This window comes from Heteronotia binoei, chromosome 17 (genome assembly GCF_032191835.1).
Source record: "Heteronotia binoei isolate CCM8104 ecotype False Entrance Well chromosome 17, APGP_CSIRO_Hbin_v1, whole genome shotgun sequence".
Classification (NCBI taxonomy): Eukaryota; Metazoa; Chordata; class Lepidosauria; order Squamata; family Gekkonidae; genus Heteronotia; species Heteronotia binoei.
The window spans coordinates 5,289,262-5,313,362 of record NC_083239.1 but is presented as its reverse complement, the minus strand read 5'-3'; the positions used below and the strand labels follow the sequence as shown (position 1 = coordinate 5,313,362).

The following is a 24,101-nucleotide window of genomic DNA, read 5'->3' as shown; positions in this document are numbered from 1 at the left end:
TCCCTCACTAGTTTCACATGGGATTGTTCGTCTTGCGAATAAATAATGATGTCATCAAGGTACACCACCACCCCCTTGTACAGAAATTCCCGCAATACATCATTTATGAAATTCATGAACACCCCCGGTGCCCCTTGCAATCCAAACGGCATGACTAAATATTCAAATTGCCCCATCGGGGTGTTGAACGCCGTTTTCCACTCATCCCCCTCCTTGATGCGCACTCGGAAGTACGCGTCCCGCAGGTCAAGCTTTGTGAAAATCTTCCCCCCCGCCACCGTGCTTAGCAAATCTTTGATGAGGGGGATGGGGTAGGCGTTTGACATGGAAATCGCGTTAATCCCACGAAAATCCGTGCAAAGCCTAAGACTGTGGTCCTTTTTCTTTCTAAACAACACGGGGGCCGCGTGGGGGGCCGTCGCGGGTCTGATGAACCCCCTTTTCAAGTTCAAGTCTAGGAATTTTCGCAGCTCCTTCTTCTCAGCCCACCCCATTTGGTAGAGCTTGGCCCTGGGAAGGCTTTCCCCGGGGATTAGTTCTATCGCACAGTCTGTGCTCCTGTGGGGGGGTAGCTGGTTGGCCTCCCGCTCACTAAATACCTCCATCAGGTCGCGGTAGGCGTCCGGGACATGGTGCACCTCTTCCACCAGGACGCACGCCCTCTCCCGAGCGGCTGGCGCTCGTGGCCCCCATGCTGCCTGCCAAAGGTGCTGGTTGCAACTTGGGTCGGGAAATCTGATGGTCTGGGCTCTCCAGCGGATGAGGGGCTCGTGCTTTTCCAACCACCCCACTCCCAGGACCACGGGGTAGCCGCAGGCGGGCGCGATCACAAACGTCTCTGAGTCCCAGTGATCCTCAATCCCCAGGGGGCACGGCTCAGTCTCTTGCGTGCAGGGTTCCCCCCCCATTACTGACTCATCCATCTGTTCAAAGTGCATGGGGTGGGGCAGTTGCAAGCGTTTCAATCCCAGAGCCTCCACCACCTTGGGGGAAATCAGCTCTCTATTACAGCCCGAGTCTATGAGGGCCCGGATCTGTAGGAACCTTTTTAGCTTTGGGTTCAACAATTTGACCACTATAAAGTACAACCTTCCCGTGGGTCTCACCGTGAGCGGTGCCTCCTCTCGGTCGACCTGCTGGTTGGCACCGTTCAAAGCAGGTCGGCGTCGTTTCCCGCCAGCTCCTCTTCCCACGCCAGCTCGGCCAGCTCCTCTGACAGACGCACCTCCTCCTCTTGTAGGTCGTCTTGCACCAGGAGCGCGCTGCTCTTCGCCGCGTCCTTAGGGCGGCCGGTGGTTTTCTTGGGGCCGGGGGTGCCCGGGCGGGTGGCTCCCTGCGGTGGGGCGGCCCCGGTGGCTGATTGGGGGCAGCCGGAGGCTAGATGGTTGGGGTCCCCACACCGAAAACAACGTCGGGGCCCCCCCGGGGCAGCCACCGCCTGCTTCTTGATTTTAGGTGGCTCAGCCTTCCCGGGGCTTGCTTTCGGCGTTCCCCTGCCGGCGGCCAGTGCTTGGCGCAGCATCGCCACTCGTTTCAGGTTGGTCTCCACCTCCCCCGCCAGCTGAATCCACCCCACCAGGGTATCGGGGCGGGCTTGCGTGAGCGCTCTATCCAGGATGCTCGGGTTCAGCCCATTGGTGAAGTGCTCGATCTTCATCACCTCGTTCCAGTTCCGAGCCCGGGCGGCGTTGGCCTGGAAGTCGGCCGCGTACTCCCGGATGGATCGGGCCCCTTGCTTCATGTTCCGCAGCGCCGCCAGCGCTCGGGTTTCTTGCAGGGGGTCCTCGTACTGGGTCAGCAGGGCCTGCACGAAAGTGTTTACGAAATGGAGGACCGGGCTGTTGGTTTCGCATAGGCTCACATACCACTTCTTCGCTGCGCCCCGTAGCTTCGACCCGAGGTAGTCCACGCGGCTCATCTCATCGGGGAATGAGTCCCCCCAGTAGTGCATGTAGCTGTTTGCTTGGATCGCGAAGTAGTTCACTTCCTCCGGGTCCCCGTCGAACGTGGCGTCCAGCTCCCGGCCCCCCCCAGGTCTCTTTGTCTGACCGGGGCAGGGGGGGGCGCCGCTGGGGCTTGCGGGGCCGCTCCGGGTGGAGGAGCGGCGGGGCCCTGTCGAGCCGGGGGTCCCCGCGGACCCGCCGGGGCTGGCTGTTGCTGGCGAGCCCCGGTCACCCCCAGCGCTCTGCCCAGCTGCGCGGTCAGGGTCTGCATCTGGTCCTTTAGGTCTCTCACCGCCCCGTCGATCTCCCTGCGGACCATCGCGCGAAACGTCTCGTACTCCTCATCGGTCTGGTCCTTGGGGCTCGCCCCTCCGTCCTCCGCTCCGCACTCGGCCCCTTCGCTTCCACTCTCGAGGTCCTGCGCCCCCGCGGCGCTGGCGCCTTCGCTCGCCTCGCCCAGGTGGACGGCGGCGGCCTCGGCCAGTTGGACCCGCTTGGTGTGGCGGGTCATGATCGCCTCCCGACGGACCGGGGCTTGATCCATCAGCGTAGTGGAGGTTCTTGGCTGGTATTGCCGTGGGGTCGCCATCAGCTGAAACTGTGGAGGGGAGGCCGCGGTCCTTCTGGCAGTATGGATGTGCCAGGGTGTCTCGGCCCCCTCCACTCTGGTTGGGAATCCTCCATTCTCCGGAGACTGTTCGGACATCGCCTTTTCAGTTGCCGGAAAGGTTGAACTCCAAGATAGGGAGTCCTTCAAAATGTCAAGTCGGCTGAATTCAATAACGAGTCTCTTGATAAAGTAGCAAGTTTATTGTAATCAGAACTGTGGACCATGGCAGAGATTGAAGGACTGAAACACATATGCACTAATCCAGTATTTAAAGTATGAATCTAAAGGATTCCTACGGGGGGCAATCTATGCAACACATCTTCACACTAGGATGCTACTTCTTTCGTTCCCAGACCGAAGTCTTGACACCCCATACTCCCCACAGAGAACAAGGCTGGGAAGGCGCCACTATCTTGTTCACAGGTTAGCATTTCAAAGCAGGTTACACAACAAAGGCATTTCTAGAGAGGGGGCAGGAGAGTGAGCTAGCAGCCCCCGGTGTACACTGTAAAGTACCCAGACTCCTTCACTTCAGAACCAACCTTAATACAGATATTGAGTAACCCATAGCAGACTTGACACTCACCATCTTTGTCGCCCTCCTCTGAACCCGTTCCAGCTTGTCTATATCTTTCTTAAGATGTGGTGCCCAAAATTGAACATAATACTCCAGGTGAGGTCTTACCAGAGCAGAGTAAAGCGATACCATCTATACACTGCTGAAGTTGCTTGCTTCCTGCTTTTGTCCCCATTGTGGAGAAAGACTGTGCTTTTACTAGGTGGATGCTGCAGGGAGGGTGGGAAGACAGCAAAGGTGAGGAGCAGTGTTCCCTCTAAGCTGAGTTAACATGAGCTAGCTCACAGATTTTTAGCCTTCAGCTCACACCTTTTTGTCTTAGCTCAGGAAAAATGGCCCCAGAGCACAATAATTTATGCAGTAGCTCACAACTTTGATGGCAGTAGCTCACAAAGTAGAATTTTTGCTCCCAAGACTCTGCAACTTAGAGGGAACATTGATGAGGATCTGAGTGAAAACCAAGGTTGGGGGGAGGGGGGCTTCAGAGCAGGGTCTGCCAGACCCAGGTTTTTGCTGTGCAAGCTGGCTGGGTGATTTCGGGCCAGACACAGACTTTCAGCCTAACCTAATTTACAATGTTGTGCAGATCAAAGCAGGGAAAGGAGAATGATGTAATCTGTTTTGGTCTTTCCCCCCACCAGTGTGAAGAAAGATTGTCCTTTTCCTTTGTAGAAGCTGCAGGGAGGGGGGAGGCAATGGTAAGCTGAAAGAGGGACAAATAAAGGGAAGGAAATATGGTTGCCAACTCCAGGTTAGGAAATTTCTGGAGATTTAAGGTGGGGTTTGAGGAGGGATGAGACAGATACAATGCCATTTCCTCCTGGTGAACCACTGTTGCCAATCCACAGTTGAGGGCTGGAGATCATTCAGAATTACAACTGCTCTCCAGATTACAGACATCAGCTCCCCTTCAGGTGTGGGGGGGAGTGCATGCCTTCACTTGGGTGGCTGGAAGACAGCAAGGCTGCGGGGGCACTCACCCAGAGCCTCTTTCTAGAGCCCGTTGTATTTTTTTTTCACAATGGGCCTTATTACTAGTAAAATATAAACAGTGAAAGAGATTACATCCCCGTTGACTCCATAAAAGCACCCTTCTTTTTTTCATTATACTGCAGCCTTAATTCCCTTAATCAGAAGTCTTTGTGGACTTTGTAATGTGTGAATCAGCCCTCACTCCTTGTACAAATCTCTTTGATCCTTCAAGGCTGTAGAGCAGAGTGTCCCATCTGCTTTGGGAGGGGGCATCTGCATGGAGGTTGAGTTGAAAAGAAAAGGAAATGTCGCTTGCACAACACCACTGAGTGCAGCTGCTTCTTTGTAGATCCCACCTGGCTTTCCACCAACCTTGGCATTCTGACGTGTATAGAGTGCTCAGGAATCCATCGTGAGTTGGGCGTCCACTACTCCCGCATCCAGTCCCTGACCTTAGATGTGCTCAGCACTTCGGAATTACTGGTGAGCATTTTCTCTGTGAGCTGGGTGGGATGGGAGGAACCTACCCCCTGTGATTCATTAACTTTTAAATGTGATAAAAGCTTAAGTAGATATTGTTTGGGACTCTGGCCAGGAACTCCAAGGTTCACAGAAATTTAAAAAAAATGATATGCAAGATGCAGGTTTGCTTACAAGGATATTTTAATAAAGCATCAGACTTACAGAAATAGCAAACTTCAGTCTTCTGGGCCTTGAACATAAACAGTAAAACAACCAGAACCTGAGACAAGATACATAGCTAAAACTGAACATTTTATTCCCTAATCACTGGCTATGAATCAAGAATATCATAAAGCTATATTAGACACCGAGAGATCTTTCAACTGGCACTCAGTGGAGGAGGAAAACAAGTCAGTTTTTTAGATAAGAATTCGGAAGAGTGTGAACAAAAACATTCTCTTGGGAGCAGCCTGTCAGCCATCCTCCCAAGCAAACAGAGGTAGGAACTAACAGAACTCCAAGATGGGGTAACAAAGGCTGCACAGATATAATGCATAAAGCTTCCCTGTAGTTGACAACAGATTTACGGGTCTATAAATTACTGGGATTATACTTGGGACCTCTTTTGTAGATGGTAATGATAATACGTTTTCTCTATGGTACTGGCATTATTCCTGAAGAATTATCAAGGCAAATAAATGGGCAAGTATGAGAATCCATCTGTCTTTAAAAACAATTAACCTCTAGTGCTTTCAATTCAGACTTTTCTTAATACTGCCTGAAGTGAGTTAGAGTTAGTAAATATAGCTTCCTTTAACTCTTTCGCTGTTCTGGTAGCAAAAAAATCATTTTTCTTTTAAATCATCAAGTCCTTCAGCCAGGATGTGTTGTTCATTCCCTAAAGTCTCGATTAAGGGATCAGAAAAATTAATTTCTATATCAATTAGGTTTATATTTGGCTCAATGAATGTTTCTTCTGTTTTTTTTGTTAATAGAAACCTGATTCTCCACATCAGATGATTTAACCACACCAAGTTATTTTTAAAGACTCAATTAATATGAATTCTGTTTTTTCAGTAGCATCTTATGTTTTTTTTTTTTTTTTAAAATTATCCTAGGAATTTCAAAAGTTTTAAAAGTTAACATTACCCTTTGTTGAAAAAAGGAGGCGGGGAAAGAGTCAATAGAAGTCAAATCTATCTGAGTTTTTGGAATCTATAATAAGAACGTAAGTGATTTTTAAACACTCCAGATGGACTTCCAAGAGGGACATTTGCCACGTAAGGGGAAAGCATGTATTGACACTTTATTGCTCCATAAAGATGTCTACATTGCAGTTGTCAATATTCCATAATTTATTTTCTGTTTTTAAATTCAGAGAGGCAAGTTAGTTTAGTATTTTATTGTAGTTTACTGATATTAGCCATAGACCTCAAGACTTCATCTCTTTTTTCCCTAGCACCTCCCATAGTACATCTTGTGTAACATTGACATAAAGGAGAACCAAGCACATTAGAGGGGGGGGGGGTAACCCCACTCCACAAAAAAACTTGTTAATGTGGTTTAGAAAATTCATAGTACTTCTTAATTAAGAACCAGTGGTCTGAATAGTGGACTTAATAAAAAGCTCCAAATTCTGGCTCAAAGGTTGTAAAACAGATCCACATCATGAAACTATGGATCTTTCTGAAACAGGGAAGGTACCTTTATGTATTTTTGGTACAAGATAGAATTGTGGCACTTCACTTTTTACTCCGTTTGTTACTCTTCATTTATTGATCTTTGTGGTGCATTGGATTATTTATCTCTCATTAAACGTTGGGAAAAACTTTTTAACATGGGTAATGTATACTCTGGAAGTATTCTCCAGATTTGTATACCAGGTAGCTGCACCCTCCTGTACCCAATCAGAGTAAGAAGAGGTGTGAGGCAGGGCTGCATCTTTGCCCCTCATTTGTTTAATTCATGTATAAATTATTTTCATCCTAGACAGGACTATAGATCCTTTTGTCCTTATCTAAGCGGCCAGCTGGTACCTTATTTAGCATATGCAAACAATCTATTTTTATTAGCCCATGTACTTTCAGATGTAATGAAAACATTAAACAAGTGTTACGATTTCTGCATCAAAGGGTATTTAGAATTTTTTTTTTAAATTTTATTTTATTTATGGGATTTCTGTCCCACCCGTCCTGCCAAAGCAGGCTAAGATAGGTTACAAATAGAATAAAATACAACATGTCATTAAAACATAAAAAAGATAAACATTTCTCAATATAAAATATGCGTAACACTGTAGATCAACAAGATGGTGGATAGCTCCCTGAGTCTGCTCATCTAGATATAACTCAGTGCAATTTGTATCACCCATGAGTAGTTAAAGAATAGCTAATTGCAGCAGAAGGGGCAGATCTATCAAGTGTCCATGGCCTTAACTAAAAACCTGGTAGAAGAGCTCTATCTTACAGGCCCTGTAGAACCCTAGTAAGTCCCACAAAGCCCTGATCTCTATGGGAAGCTCATTCCACCAGATTGGGGCCAGAGCCAAGAAGGCCTTGGCCCTCATAGAGGCTGAACGGACTTCTTTGGGGCCAGAGACTTCCAGCCAATCTTAAAGGCCCTGTGGGGAGATGCAGTCTCACAGCCATGTTGGCCCCTGGCTATTCAGGGCATTAAAGGTTAAAACCAGAAACCTGAACCTGACTTGTAACTCTATTGGCAGCCAGTGCAGTTCACAGAAGACCGGCTGAATATGCGCCCGTAAAGGCATCATAGTCAGTAAGTGCGCTGCTATGTTCTGCACCAGTTGCAACTTCGGAATCAGGTGCAAGGGCACGCCTGCATAGAGTGAATTCCAATAGTTTAATCTGGAAGTGCCCGTTGCATGGATCACTGTAGCCAAGTCGCGGGAAGAGAGGTAGGGAACCAGCTGCCGGGCCTGCCGAAGATGGGAAAAGGCCATTTTTAAAAACTTGTAAAAATTATTATCATCACATCCAATAGACATATCTCTACCGCATACATACAAATATTGAACATTTCTACTACCCTTCCCCACACCCAACTTGACTTACACACGTTCAACATGAATTTAGAAGTGGAGGCAGGATTTACATGTTTTTTTTAACATTTCAGTTATTTTCCTTGTTATCTATTTACCTACATTCGGCCTCTTAATCAGTTCCTACTTTCTTGTTCTTCCCACACAGCCATTCATAAAACAAAATCCATTTACCTTCAATTAGCTTCTTGTCTTTTTCTTTTAACTTATCAAAGTATCTATTTCTGCTGTATTCAAAATCATTACTAGTAAATCATCCAATGCTGGCAATTCTCTTTTTCCCAATGTTTTGCCATTAATATTCTTGCAACAGTTATTACATTCACTGTAACGTGTTCTGTTTGTTTCCCCAGCTTATCAGATGTCAAATTTAATAAGAATATCTCTAGTTTAAAAGGAATGACTACATTATATATCTTTTGGAGTAGTTTGTGTACCTTGGTCCAAAATTCTCTTGCTTTTTTACACAGCCACCATACGTGAAAGTATGTACCTACATGTTTATCACATTTCCAGCAGACATTTGAGAGACCAGGATACATTTTTGCTAGTTTTTCCAGCATCATGTGCCAACGGTAGAACATCTTATTTATGTTTTCTTTAAGAGCAGTTGATCTTGTGATTTTCATGTTAGTTTTCATGTTAGTTTTCCACAATTTTCATGTTAGTTTTCCACAATTTTGACCACCTCTCCATCTCTATACCATGACCAAAATTTTTAGCCCATATTATCATCACTTTTTTTATTTCTTCATCAAATCAATCTGTAATAAATATCTATATAGTTTACTAATCAGTTTATCATCGACCTCAAGCAACGATTTGTCCACTACACATTTTTGCAACTGAAATCCCTTCTCCTTATTATACCTCGACTTCAGCTGTTGCATCAACCACCAGTCTAGTATAATGTTTTGTTCTACCAGTTCCTTGCTAGATTTATGGGTCATATCTTGTTTCGAAAGATCTTCATATCTAATTGGTTCTTTAAATTTAAGCAAATGGGGCTGTGCAAAAGCTTCTAATGATGAGACCCAATATGGTATTTTCCTATACATCAGGGGTGGCCAACGGTAGCTCTCCAGATGTTTTTTTTTACCTACAACTCCTTGGGGAGGGACGGTGGCTCAGTGGTAGAGCATCTGCAGAAGGTCCCAGGTTCAATCCCTGGCATCTCCAAAAAATGGTCCAGGCAAATAGGTGTGAAAAACCTCAGTTTGAGACCCTGGAGAGCCTCTGCCAATCTGAGTAGACAACACTGACTTTGATGGACCAAGGTTCCGATTCAGTATAAGGCAGCTTCATATGTTCATATGTTCATCAGCCCCAGCCAACATGGCCAATGGCTGGGGCTGATGGGAGTTGTAGGCAAAACACATCTGGAGAGCTACCATTGGCCACCCCTGCTATACACCATTTCCTTTGTTTTGTTCCATTCAGCTAATAGAGATTTCCTAATTAAACGATTGGAGAAATATTTGTGCCCTTCAATTCCATACCAAACAAAGGCATGCCATCCCACTTTTAACTCGTGTCCTTCTAAACTTCACAGCCTCCTATTTTCTAAACTTACCCATTCCTTCATCCATGCCAAAGTATAGGCTCTGAAGTACAATTCCCAGTTTGGCAAAGCACAGCCTCCTCTTTCTTTAGAGTCTTGTAATAACTTACACCTAATTCGAGGCCTTTTCCTGTGCCATATAAAATCGCTAATTAGATCATTCAGTTTTTGAAAGAACATTTTCCCTTGAATCACGGGCACAACTTGAAATAAAGACATAACCTTTGGCAGAATGTTCATTTTCACCACAGCAATTCTTCCCAAAAAAGGACAGCTGCAACCTTTGCCATTTATTACAATCTTGTTCTGATTCCTTCATTAACCTTAAATAATTTTGGTCATATATCGTACTGCACCTGTTCGTTAGCCTTACACCCAGGTAGTTTACAGTTCTAACAACTTGAAATTTAGATTTATCCTCTAACTCTTTACTTTCCTGTTTATTCATGTTTTTAGTAATGTGCTTAGTTTTCTCCATGTTTATTTTCATTCCAGCTACACTTGCGAATTCATTAAGTTCCTCCTTCAAGGCTCCAATAGATTTGAGTGGATCATCCAAGACGATTATCAGGTCATTGGCGAAGGCCTGAAACTTGAATTCCTTCCCCCCCCCCCTTAATTTTCAGCCCCTGAATATTTTCCTCTCTTTGAATTGCAATGTTAAGATAAATAATAAAGGTGACAGGGGACATCTCTGTCTTGTCCCTTTCCAGAGCCTTATTTCATCTGTTACATCCCCATTTACAATTATTTTAGCTCTTTGTTCCAAGTAAATTTCTTTTTTTTTCAATAAGGTCATAGGCTAGTCTTGAAAAATCTGGACTTCAGTCACCAAAACTTTGAGAGGAGATTCCCTTTGCTTGTTCAAAATAATATCTCATGGTTTTTGATGTGTAAATTTAACTAATATGTCTCTAGATTGCTTGGGACTCTTTAGCTTGGAGAAACGTCGACTGCGGGGTGACATGATAGAGGTTTACAAGATAACGCATGGGATGGAGAAAGTAGAGAAAGAAGTCCTTTTCTCCCTTTCTCACAATACAAGAACTCGTGGGCATTCGATGAAATTGCTGAGCAGACAGGTTAAAATGGATAAAAGGAAGTACTTCTTCACCCAAAGGGTGATTAACATGTGGAATTCACTGCCCCAGGAGGTGGTGGCGGCCACAAGTATAGCCACCTTCAAGAGGGGTTTAGATAAAAATATGGAGCACAGGTCCATCAGTGGCTATTAGCCACAGTGTATGTGTGTATATAACATTTTTTGCCACTGTGTGACACAGAGGGTTGGACTTGATGGGCCGTTGGCCTGATCCAACATGGCTTCTCTTATGTTCTTATGTTCTCATGTATTTATTTGAAAATTTCAAAGTGACTCTATACATCTGATTAATGTCTGGAAAGTCACCTTCAATCTTGAAATAGTCCTGTAGTAGTTTACAAAAATTTTCCTCTAAGGTTTTACCAAATACTTCTGAGATAATTCTGAAACATAAATTACAAATTCTGCTTTGGGTCTCTAATATTTTGATTTCTTGGTTGGCCAATTTCAGCCGTTGCTCAGTAGTTTCTTGTTTTAATTTCAAGTCTTTACATTCAGTAAGTATTTCAAATTCCTTTGAGTTATTATGAACTTTCTTCCGTATCTCAGATACAGTATCCAGTTGTAAACGCTTTTTGCAAGGCTGATACATCTTTTTTGATCCTGTCGTAGGTAAACTCTCCAGCTTGCTTAATTTAATCTGGGGCAGGGATGGTAAGGCACTGGCTGGTGCGTTAGGCGGACAGTACACCAGCCATATCGCCAATCCCTCCCCAATGTCCCACGCCAAACTGGCACATTCAATACCATTGATCTCTGAGGCCCGAAAGGAGTAAACCTCTCAGTTAGCGCCACCACCACCCTCCCGCGCGCTAGTCCGTGATTGGTGAAGGATCGATACAAAAAAAAATATTTGCAATACTGAACAATAAACTGTTCAAAAATTCTAAGAATGAAACCTTAACAGCAAATGGAAAGAAAAAGGAAAAAAAAGGCTTATGGTTTAAAATTCTGTTAGAAAAAAAGGTTTAGCTTGACTTTCCAACTTAAGTTACATTTGAAGTCTCCAATATTGAACTTTATATAAGTTTATATAAGAACTTTATATAAGTCCTCAAACTGCAAATTAAAATCAATAAAGGAATAAAAACTGATGGAAAAACCAAGAACTTAGGGCACCAAATAATTTTCAAAAATCTTGCAAACAGAAAAAAACTGTAAGAAGCCCTGAGAGTTAGGAAGAGTGGGGTTTGGTCAAGTTTCACTGCCTCACCCCCTCCCTTTTAAACTCCAGTTCGGTTTTGCCTCGAAAGTTCAGCCACAAACACCAAATCCAGACCCTTAGTTATAAAAAAAGAACTTACAGTAGAGATATCAAGATCAGAATCCGTTCAGTGGTAGCAGAAACGCTTGAAAAAGAAGGTAGTTGCCACCTCTTGAGCCATTTAAAAATGGCAGTCAATGCAGCAGAGCTCTGCAGCGACAGAGGCTTGAGAACTCAACTGCTGCCGAGTTCCTGAGACCCCCGTCAAGCCACTTATCTCCTGGGCCCCTTCCCAGGACCTTGGATCGGGTCTCCCCTCAAGGGGGGACCCCCCAGCTGGAAGATTTGAGGGCGGTCATCAGGACAAAGTCCGCAACCGCTCCTCACTGTGAGGCGCCGAAACTGGAAGTCTTCTGTTTTAATATTGTTTTAATGTTGGATTTATGATGGAACCCACCCTGAGCGTGCTTTGCAGAAAGGGCGGGATCTATAAATTCAATAAATAAATAATAAAATAATAAATCGATGGGGATTTCCCATTTAGTTTGGCTCCAGCTCATCAGTGAAAAGATATTAGCTGCTCTCCAAGATCCTTCCTAGAAATCAGATAGGATTGCACTGAACAAGATTAACCAATAATCCGGCTTGATACAAAACAACTTCACATATTCTTGATGAACGCTATGCCTCGTGGCTGGATGATCCTAGTGGCTGATAGATGCAGGCTGTTTCCCAGGAATCTGCCTCCAACTTCCTCCTAGATTGCACTTTTAGGAACCAGTATTGCCTGAAGCCAGTCAAAGGGAATGGTGCTCTTTTTCCTGTTACTGGTATGGAGGTAAATCAGAGGTCAACAGCTATCGCAATAGCAAAGGCATATGCAATGACATCCTGTATTATTTTACCTTAAACTGTGGTGCTAGCTAGTCCAATGGCTACCTGTGACACACTGCTTCCACCTTCTTTTTGTACAGTTGGCAATCAGCATTGGAAATGCCAAGTTTAATGAAGTAATGGAGGCCACATTGCTGGAACAAGACAGCCTGAAACCGTCCTCAAGCAGTAATATGTGAGTAAAAATTGAGTATTATGCAAGAAGAGGGCATGGAAAGGGTCTAGTTGGAATGGATGAAAAGCCCTGTTATGGTAAGAAGGGGGAAATGGTGCCTTTTTTTTGCTGGGGAATTCCCTCATACTAAAGGAAAATACACTGGTCACCCACTGCTACCATTCAGGATCTCCTGAGACCTGTTGACCTGTTGAGAAGGCACCCTTCCGGTACAATATTATAACAATAACAAAGTGACAGGGTAGAAACCCCAGAAAGACACACAGCAACAACAGCGCAGGGAAGTTTAAGTAAAAAGTAGTACTATTGAAGCAGCTAAGCTAAACTCACATTACCTGAGTTTTAGCAGGTTCCTCAGAGCATGTGCAGAGTTTCTTGCAGTAACTAAAGGTTGGAGGAATCATCAGCTGCCCAACCTCCTGTGGACCCAGTGTCCTGAAAAGTGAAGACAAGGAAAATTCTGAATGTCCATTTTTTTTTATAGTAAATGGAATTAGACTTAAGCCAGCCTCCTTTCTGACAAGCTGATTTCCGCAATCCCAGCCAAATCCCTATCTCTGATGTCGGGGGCTAATGTTACCGATCAGAGCCATATAAATATAGTCCCACCTCCATCAAGTATCTGGTCATGGATCTGATCTTCCATGACAGATAGGTGGTCTGAGCCAAATGGCATAGTCTTTTGTCCAAAAGGGATTAAGTCTCCCAGGATGATCCAATGTTTGAATGGAAACGAAGGGGCCAGTGAGCCAAGATTCCAGACACTCTAGGTGGCATATTGGGCCTGAGTAAGTTTTAGGTTTTCCATCACAAGCCCTCACCCCCAGACACTGCTGGTGTAGTATTCCAACTCTAGGGTTTGACTGCAAGCACAAGGTTGCATTTGATGGCTACTAGCACCAAGGCAATATCTGCATGTTACTCTAGGATCTGAAAGAGCTGGTGTTAAGTCCACACCTTGCCGTGAAGCTTGCTGAGTGACCCTGGGCCAGTCACTCTCCTGAGCCTCGCCTAATTCACAGGGTTGTTATAAGGATGAAAGAAGGAAGGGATATGCATGCATACCACCCTGAGCTCTTTGGAGTGAGAGTGGGATAGCAGTACTCTGTCAAGCATGCTATTTCTGGGTCTTGAACCATACAGTTATTAAAGTCAGTTCCCTTTATTCTTACTGTAAACCATTCCCCTCTCCCCCGTTCCCCTCTCCCCCGTAGTTACATTTCAAAGAGTGCTGTTCTCTCACCCCCCTCTGTCTTTTCACACCTGGCTATATTTTCCCACCTTACGGTAGAATTATAGGGCTTGCAAGCAACTTTGATGATAGAAGAAAGGAGGCGCCTCCCCCCCAACTAGTTCCCCTTCATCCTGTTTATCAAGGAAAGTCTGGGAACCAGGGAAGACTTAACCCGTGATAGTATTCTTTGTATATCTGTAGTAATTCACAAGTACATGTTATGACCTATAGCTATCTCAACTGTTGCCTTTGAAGTATCCTTTAAAACACTATGCTTTCTGACCCTTTGTATCACTCTCAAGATATCGTACCCTGAGACAGTGCTGGATTATCAATAAAATGAGCAATTGTATCATCTTTGAATCGTTTGTTTGAAGTACCAATGCTTGACAACTCTGAATGAACGGGCAACTTCTTCCGACTTGCATGACTCTGCAGCAAATACAGGGTCCTTTTTTTCTTCACACAGGAGCACCCGGAAGGAATTCATCATGGCAAAATATATGGAGCGCAAGTACGTTCACAAAGCTGGCAAAGAGGACCCTTACCGGCTCCAGGAAGCAATCTGTAGTGGGGATCTCTTTGCACTGCTCCAGGGCTTTGCAGAGGGTCACGATCTAACCAAACCTCTTACCAGCCCTGAAGGCCAGGTGAGGGCAGTAAAATGGGCCATGCAACAAGTGGTGCATGGAAAACATATTGTGTGGTATTGCTTCCTCATAGGACGAGTGGAGCTGGCCCAGCAACCCTTGAACTCCATGTAGAGTAAGGTTGTTAGACTTTCCCCCTCTACAACCATGAGGACTGTGAGCCTGTATTTCATCAAGCTAAAAGCCAAGATTCCTAGGAAGGTGAATATTTAATAAACACATGCTGATGAACGAGAAAGAAAGTTAGGTTCCCAGCAGAATATGTCAAGAAGGATACAAGGGAAGTAGGGGTCAAAACCAGACCCTGAAGCTAGAAGGATGTCAAGAATTAGGGTTGCAGGCATTGCCTTGGCAAATACTGGGAGATTTTGAGGGCAATGCCTGGAGCAAGTGGCATTTGAGGCATTTGTGGCATCACTTCTGGGTGACAATTTAAGAATTTCCCCTGATTCCTGTGGCAAAAAACCACAGAGACGTGGAGAAATTCCTAGAGCTTCATTATAGAGGCCACTTTCCAGCTATTTTTGTCCTCAGTTTCTTGAGGGCAGGGGAACTGGGTTTGAGGGTAAGGGTTTACCCACCACAGGTGTGCAAATGGCAAGCCTACCAAGAATGTGGTCTAGGCTGGATATCCTCTTGATTCTTGGATGGTGATGAGTCTGTAGGGCAGGAATACCTGAGAGATGACCCTGGAAGTGTGACAGAAAGGATGCCCAGAATTTATTCATCTAACAAGGCTGCCAGAAAGGCAGCTGGCATCGTCGATTCTCATATTTTAGAAGAGTTATTATTATTATTATTATTATTATTATTATTATTATTATTATTATTATTATTAAGGAATTTGAACCAGCCATCAGAGTTGTTTCAGGTGCATGATAAAATTATGTTTCAACTCTTCTGATGTTCTGATGTTACAATCTGAGCAACAGTACCAAGCAAGGGAGGTATGCACACGAGGCTGGTTTGACAGTGAGTGTCATAATATGAAGACCCAACCGCATACTATTTACCATCAATATGGGAATCGGACTTAGTGTACCCACCAAAGGAGTACTTTGAGCTTAAAACTGTATTACACCAACTGTATAAAAATAAGCAAAAAGTCTTTTTACAGAAATGCTGGGAACCCCTCCTCCAAGCCACAATAAATAACGACACGAAATTCTGGGCCTTGATTTCAGACTCTATGGGTAGGAAAGGCTTCATAAGTAGCTCAATGGCAGTAAATACTTGGTATGAACATTTTTTGAAGATTTTTTCAGGAGAATAGAGTTAATTCTGTAGAAGAATCTGAGCTTGGTTTGGATGATTGTTTAGAGTGGCCACCAGTACAAGTAGCAGAGGTTGAATTCCTGATAGCGCTAATCAAACTGAGGAAAACCCCCGGGTCTGATGCCATCCCTCCTGAAGCTATTAAGGCATTTCCTGAGTGGTGGGCCCCCGTTTTAGCTGCCCTATTTACTGTAATTGATAGGACGGGCTTGATACCCGAAGCTTGGACAAATACAATAGCAGTCCCTATATTTAAAAAATATTGTCAGCTTCCTAGCAATTATAGACCTATTAGTCTCCTATCCACTAGTGGGAAGATCTTCTTCGTGGTCTCTGTGCTTCACACTCATGGGATGAAGCGCCAGCACCGATCCCCGATCAGTAACTCCAAAGTCCAATAAAGCAGATAAAGCCAATAAAGCCAACAGCAGATGTGCACAATCGGCAAGGGAGAAAACATATATTACCCCAACATTTGAAACATTCCTCTCCTCTTAGAAGCACAGCACAGATATTTAGCCACAGTAGGAGACCTAAGACTCCTAGAGACAAAAGCCTGGATTATAACAATTAAATTCTGGTTAAGTTTACATTTTAGGAGTAGCCCCAATAGTCTCATTGCTTACATGCTATCTGAACCCCAACTATCTGCATGGCTTCCCAATATAGAAAAAAAAAACCTCTCCATAATTGGGTTCAGTTTTGATGATTTCGTCTCCCTCCCTGAGACGACTGCATTTGCTTTGATTAAACAACAACTTGTAGATATTTAAATGCAAGAACTCAGAAGCCTTGCCTCTGACCGATGTTCCCCTTTGAGGTGGGGGATCTCCTCTAGTGGAACCTTGAGGACATATCTTTCTTGCTTGACTTCCCCTAACCTTCATAGAGCCTTCATGTTAGTTCGCTTTAATGTCCTTCCTTCTGCTGTGCTGTATGGGAGGTTTAAGAAAACTCCATATTCCAACAGGTTTTGTGGTTGTGGTTCAAGGGATATAGAAAGTACTGAACATGTCCTCCTGCATTGTACATTTCACTGTGATATTCATGCCATTTACTTAGATCCTCTTCTTCGAAAGCATGAGGGACAATCTGATGGTGGTAAGACTCTTTTCCTATTGTCCTCTTATAACCCTGAGATTATTGAGACTGTGGCAAAATAGATAGATGTTGGAGATGTAAAAATCATGAAGGTTCTTTTTTTCATATGTGGTGGACTTGTGAAAAAGCGAAAAAGTTTTGGCAGATGATACAACAAGAAATATCTAAAATTTTGGGATACGACTTTAAGAAAGTTGCAGAGACTTTTCTGTTGGGATTACAAATGGAAAAATTTCCAAAAGAAGATAGAACTGTAATTTGGTACTTGCTCGCAGCTGCTAGGACATTGTATGCGCAGTTGTGGAAGCAAGAAAAAATACCAGAGAAATGGGATTGGATCGTGAAAGTTTTATTGTGGAGTGGGATGGACAAATTAACAAGAACTTTAAGAGGTTATGATTTGGAAGTGTTCAAAAAGGAGTGGAAGAAATTTAGAGGATATATAGAGAAAGAGTGGAATGTAAAAAGACATTGGGCAATTTTTTAACAATGTGTATGAGAAAAGAGAGACATTGAACTTTGATTGGTTAAGGGTACCTTTATAACTGAACTCAAGTATATAACTTCAGCGGGAGTCCAGTAATGGAAGGAGGGGGGATTGGAAAATATCATATGGGTTAGGGATAGTAATGATATAATTAGACATTGTTACCATATGTTATCAATAAAATTGTTTAAACAAGACTGTGGCAAAATATCTGTGCTGTGCTTCTAAAAGGAGAGGAATGTTTCAAATGTTGGGGGAATATATGTTTTCTCCCTTGCCGATTGTGCACATCTATGCTGTTATGCCAATAAAGGTTGTTGCTAAGAGGTAACCCCCTTGCAAAAGCGCACTTATGCAATGCACGCTGTATGTCCATTGGATCGTTTTTGTGTATGACTTTTCCCATCCTCGATCTAACTGAGCCCAGAAGGCTTTGCACACTGTTCCTTTTCTTTCCTTGTGATAGGAACAAGGGGAACTCCCCCTACACCTGGCTGTTCGCTGCACCAGAAAGTCCTCCCTTCCGCTAGTGGATTTCATTATCCAGAATGGGTAAGGTGAAGCTAGGGAAGTAGGGTGAGCTATGCTTCCTTTTGACTCCTGATGAAACTATTTTGTATGGAGCTGACCCATGTAGACCACTATTGTCTGTTTTGGACTGGCAATGACTCAAAGCTCTTTCCTAATAACAACCACCCTTTTAAGTGAGAGCCAGTTTGGTGTAGTGGTTAAGTGTGCGGACTCTTATCTGGGAGAACCAGGTTTGATTCCCCACTCCTCCACTTGCACCTGCTGGAATGGCCTTGGGTCAGCCATAGCTCTGGCAGAGGTTGTCCTTGAAAGGGCAGCTGCTGTGAGAGCCCTCTCTAGCCCCACCCACCTCACAGGGTGTCTGTTGTGGGGGAGGAAGGGAAAGGAGATTGTGAGCCGCTCTGAGACTCTTCGGAGTGGAGGGCGGGATATAAATCCAATATCTTCATCTACCTCACAGGGTGTCTGTTGTGGGGGAGGAAGGGAAAGGAGATTGTGAGCCGCTCTGAGACTCTTCGGAGTGGAGGGCGGGATATAAATCCAATATCTTCATCTACCTCACAGGGTGTCTGTTGTGGGGGAGGAAGGGAAAGGAGATTGTGAGCTGCTCTGAGACTCTTCGGAGTGGAGGGCGGGATATAAATCCAATATCTTCATCTACCTCACAGGGTGTCTGTTGTGGGGGAGGAAGGGAAAGGAGATTGTGAGCTGCTCTGAGACTCTTTGGAGTGGAGGGCGGGATATAAATCCAATATCTTCATCTACCTCACAGGGTGTCTGTTGTGGGGGAGGAAGGGAAAGGAGATTGTGAGCCGCTCTGAGACTCTTCGGAGTGGAGGGCGGGATATAAATCCAATATCTTCATCTACCTCACAGGGTGTCTGTTGTGGGGGAGGAAGGGAAAGGAGATTGTGAGCTGCTCTGAGACTCTTTGGAGTGGAGGGCGGGATATAAATCCAATATCTTCATCTACCTCACAGGGTGTCTGTTGTGGGGGAGGAAGGGAAAGGAGATTGTGAGCTGCTCTGAGACTCTTTGGAGTGGAGGGCGGGATATAAATCCAATATCTTCATCTACCTCACAGGGTGTCTGTTGTGGGGGAGGAAGGGAAAGGAGATTGTGAGCCGCTCTGAGACTCTTCGGAGTGGAGGGCGGGATATAAATCCAATATCTTCATCTACCTCACAGGGTGTCTGTTGTGGGGGAGGAAGGGAAAGGAGATTGTGAGCCGCTCTGAGACTCTTCGGAGTGGAGGGTGTGATATAAATCCAATATCTCCATCTACCTCACAGGGTGTCTGTTGTGGGGGAGGAAGGTAAAGGAGATTGTGAGCCGCTCTGAGACTCTTCGGAGTGGAGGGCGGGATATAAATCCAATATCTTCATCTACCTCACAGGGTGTCTGTTGTGGGGGAGGAAGGTAAAGGAGATTGTGAGCCGCTCTGAGACTCTTCGGAGTGGAGGGCGGGATATAAATCCAATATCTTCATCTACCTCACAGGGTGTCTGTTGTGGGGGAGGAAGGGAAAGGAGATTGTGAGCCGCTCTGAGACTCTTCGGAGTGGAGGACGGGATATAAATCCAATATCTTCTTCTTCTTCTTCTTAAGTGGAGCAGCCAGGGAATGAACTTGGGACTCACTGCCAACAAGGCCTAGCTGAACTAGAGCTGCCCCCACTAAACTAGGGCCCTTTAAGGCATACATCAGGCTTTTGCACCCTTGAAGCTAGAATTCTTAATCCATTTGTTTTGTGAAAATACTGTATATTTATGTATGTTAGTTTTGTATGCGTTATTTCAAGAGTCTAGTTGTTCCTGTCCTTTGGGTAAGGAGAGGACTGGGGGAGGTGGCTGAAAGGAATGTTCTTTTATGGCCACGAGGACTAGAAACTTGGAATTCTTTTTAAAACTAAACCTGGATTTTTTGGGGGGGTGGGGTGGGGTTTGGTTTGCTGGAGGGACGGTGGCTCAGTGGTAGAGCATCTGCTTGGGAAGCAGAAGGTCCCAGGTTCAATCCCCGGCATCTCCAAAAAAAGGGTCCAGGCAAAGAGGTGTGAAAAACCTCAGCTTGAGACCCTGGAGAGCCGCTGCCAGTCTGAGAAGACAAAACTGACTTTGATGGACCGAGGGTCTGATGCAGTATAAGGCAGCTTCATATGTTCATATGTCTTCTGTGCACAGGGGAAATCTGGATGGAGCCACTCCTGATGGGAACACAGCCCTCCATTACGGGGCCCAGTACAATCAGCCCAACTGTCTCAAGCTGCTACTGAAAGGGAAGGCCTCTATGAATGCAGGTAGTGTGCTTTTGTGAGCTGGGCTCAGTGATAGCTGTCTATAGAAGGCACAGAGATCAAGATGAGGAACTGCTGCGTGTGAACTCTCATGGGGTACCTACTTTGAACCCTCTAGGAGACGACTTCCATACTTAGCATTTACAGATGCAGCTGGGAAACAGCCATCCAAAACTCAAGATTCCATAGGGGACTTTATGGCATTTTGCTTTCCTTTTGCCCATCCGAATTTCATCACATACACCCGGTTAATGCCTTGTGAGCCTTGGTTCATGCAATCATAGAATCATAGAGTTGGAAGGGACCTTCAGGGTCATCTAGCCCAACCCCCTGCACAATGCAGGAAATTCACAAATACCTCCCCCTAAATTCACAGAATCTTCATTGCTGTCAGATGGCCTCTGTTTAAAAACTTCCAAGGAAGGAGAGCCCACCACCTCCTGAGGAAGCCTGTTTCACTGAGGAACCGCTCTAGTGGTCAGGAAGCTCTTCCTAATGTTGAGCCGGAAACTCTTTTGATTTAATTTCAACCCACTGGTTCTGGTCCTACCTTCTGGGGCCACAGAAAACAATTCCACACCATCCTTTCTATGACAGCCGTTCAAGTACTTGAAGATGATATCACCTCTCAGCCGCCTCCTCTCCAGGCTAAACATGCCCAGCTCCTTCAACCTTTCTTCGTAGGACTTAGTCTCCAGACCCCTCACCATCTTTGTCATCTTCCTCTGGACCCATTTCATCTTGTCCATATCCTTCTTAAAATGTGGTGCCCAAAACTGAACACAGTACTCCAGGTGAAGTCTTACCAGAGCAGAGTAAAGCCATACCATCACTTCACATGATCTGGACACTATGCTTCTGTTGATACAGCCCAAAATTGCATTTGCCTTTTTAGCCACCGCATCACACTGTTGACTCGTCTTCAGCGTATGGTCCGCTAAGACCCCTAGATCCTTTTCGCACATACTACTGTTAAGACAAGTTTCCCCCATTCTATAACCATGCATTGGATTTTTCCTACCTAAATGCAGAACTTTACATTTATCCCTGTTAAAATTCATTTTTTTTGTTTTAGCCCAGTTTTCCAGCTTGTCAAGGTCATCCTGTATCCTGTTTCTGTCTTCTTCTGTGTTTGCAACTCCTCCCAATTTAGTATCATCGGCAAATTTAATAAGCATCCCTCTATTCCTCCATCCACATCATTTATAAAGATGTAAAGAGGAAGGTAAAGGAGATTGTGAGCCGCTCTGAGACTCTTCGGAGTGGAGGGCGGGATAGAAATCCAATATCATCTTCTTCTTCCTACCTTATTACTTTTTGATACTTGGTAGGCTTATACCCCAGATAAGGAACTGTGTTTGAGGAGGATCTGTGCCTCTATAAAATTCTCCCTCAGAAATAGGCACCTAGGCACACTGAAAGTTGAAACAGAAATCAAATGTATTAGAATGAACAGGCAGGGAATTGAAAACTGTATTTAGGTTAGGATTGGTAGAGAGATATTTAAAGATATATATAAAACTACTTTTTAGAACATTAGAGATATTTAGAGAGTTAAATTTTTCCTTGGTTTACTTAGGCTTGCTGCTGTTATAGATTTTCACTGCTTATACTGTGATATACTGATGTTAATAGAGTGCCTTACACTTCCTCTTAAGCTTGCTACTGGTTGGTCATGCAGACTTGAGATCTTATTATGCTTTAACCTTGAGTTTATAGACTAGGGGCTTTCCTATCTGCCCCCTTCTTCCTCTGGTCAGATTGTTATTCTCTTCTCCTTAAGAACAATAACTTCCTTTGACTTGCTTGAGAAACCTCTGTGCTTCCTTAAACCTTTTGTCAAATCCTTATCTTCCGGAAGGACAGTCTCTGTAAACTTGATAATATGCTTCCACACTGAGAATGACTTATTCTTCACTCAAGTAGTGCTTTTGGTGTTCACACAAGGAGATTGTTTTCACTTCTCGAATATGTGAAGTTCTGACACTTCTTTGCCAGAATCATGTCACCACCCCAAGTCTCTCATTTGCAGAAATCACAACACATTCCTCTGCTATAGATGGGGTTCAACAAACCCATTTTCTTCAGAGTCTCTCACTAGGAGTTTTTTGTCCCCTCTCCTCCTTAGCTCCAACTCCAACTTGAACTGTTTTCATACCAACTGGCTAACTGACTCCTTCCCACTTGATTTTTTTTTGAAAAACGGCTGCCTGTTTCATTCCACAGCAAGCTGCGCTCAACCAATCAGAATGAGCTCTGTGAACTGTCAGTCATTTTCCAGCTAGCTGACCCTTTCTCAAGCAACATGGCTTTAAAAGCCTGTAATATTTTGTTGTCCATCACAGGTATCTATTGGACAAGCTTACTTGCAGCCAGCTGCTGCATGTACCTTGATCTGGTACACTGCCACCAATCCTTTGATACACTCCTCTCGCTAGAAGCCAAAGGATAAACTCCTGACGTTCCCAGGAGTCGCTAAGAAATTCTCCCTGCAAGGTAGACTCACAGCAGGAATTCCACAAAACTCAAGTATTGTGGTAGATGGTCTGCCAGCCTAGGCACCAGATTCAAATTGCAGGCTGTGAAGAATAATGACCAGAGAGAGAGTGTGTGTGTGTGTATAATTGAGGAAGGAATACTTTCAGCAAGAGTAGTTACTGTGAGGAGAAAACAATAAAACTAGAAATTCAGAGGCTAACTAAAATGTAGTAAGACATTGGTTCACAAGTTAGAAGATGTTACCCATTAATAGTTTCAGGTTCCAAGACAACTCTCGAACATCAGATTATTCAATACTGGAATACTGAAGAATTGATTTAAGGAAGGTAGCATAGTACATACTGAAGTGAGTTTTACGTGTTTTTATGTATTTTATATGTATTTTATGTATTGTATAATTATAATTATAATTATTAATGTATTCTAATTATTAATGTATTCTAAATTGATTTTGTTAGCTTTTTGTGTTGTGAGCCGCCCTGAGCCCACCTCAGTGAGGTAGGGCGGGATATAAATCGAATAAAATAAATAAAATAAAATAAACTCTGTCTAGTCAGCAAAGCCAGTGCTGTTTGGCTTCAGCAAGCGTAAGTCCAAGATGGCTTGGGAAGATGTAGGTACCCTCCAGGCTGAAGAATAGGTTTTGAGATGATTCCTGTATTGCTAAGGGTCCTAAGTATTACTAGGCAATCAGGGCCCTCAGGAATTACCTTCTAGCTAACTGAATGAGCTAATCACTGGGACCAAATTCCTCTGACCATGTGAGAGGAGATGGGTCTGTCTGCAGCCAGCCCAAATTGGTTTCTCACAGGTGTTTAATTGGATGGCATGTTAATTGGGAGACAGTACTGGGCAATGACTTTCTAGTACGGCTATCTTATCTTCCCAGTGCGAGTTCTTTCCCCAGCAAGGCAGTTTGAGTCTCTAAGAAAATACCCCAAAGCAGGCCTCAGAAACCTGAACCAGACTTTTGAATCAAAACTTCATTTTTTTTTAATGAACCAAAAATCTGTGACAGCACTGGACCGGCTCTCTGTTTGGACCTTGTCTCAAAATGCTTTGTATTTGGAGGCAGAAGTGGTGTGGCATGTGAGACAGAAAGCTGGAACTAGGCAAGGCTGCAATAGCTCTTAGTTTCAGGGGATTTTCTTAGATACCATCTTGGTCAAAGGGTGTTTTTCAGAACATTTAGATGACCTTGAAAGCCAGTGTGGTGTAGTGGTTGTACCAGGATTTGGGAGACCTAGGTTTGAGTTCCCTGCTCTGCCGTGGAAGCTGTGTGACCTTGGGCCTAACCGGCTTGTAAGGATAAAAGGTTCCTTGAGGATTAAAATGGAGGAGAGAACAATTTAAGGCACTTTGGGTCTCCACTGGGGAGAAAGGCAGGGTAGAACGGAAAAAAGGAGAACAATTCAGGAAGACTCTAGTTCAAATCATACCTCAATCTAACTTCAGCAGCATCTTCAGTCT

At 44.4% G+C, this 24,101-nt stretch overlaps 1 protein-coding gene across 1 annotated transcript in view; it reads left to right on the top strand.

The window, feature by feature from the left end:
- Window positions 1-24,101, top strand: part of ASAP3 (ArfGAP with SH3 domain, ankyrin repeat and PH domain 3) — a 128,603-nt gene that overhangs the window by 88,989 nt on the left and 15,513 nt on the right. The window contains exons 15-19 of the mRNA XM_060257553.1: window positions 4,452-4,585; window positions 12,467-12,561; window positions 14,265-14,445; window positions 17,775-17,860; window positions 20,020-20,135. Coding sequence (XP_060113536.1) covers window positions 4,452-4,585; window positions 12,467-12,561; window positions 14,265-14,445; window positions 17,775-17,860; window positions 20,020-20,135 — 612 coding nt within the window. The remainder of the gene's footprint in view (window positions 1-4,451; window positions 4,586-12,466; window positions 12,562-14,264; window positions 14,446-17,774; window positions 17,861-20,019; window positions 20,136-24,101) is intronic.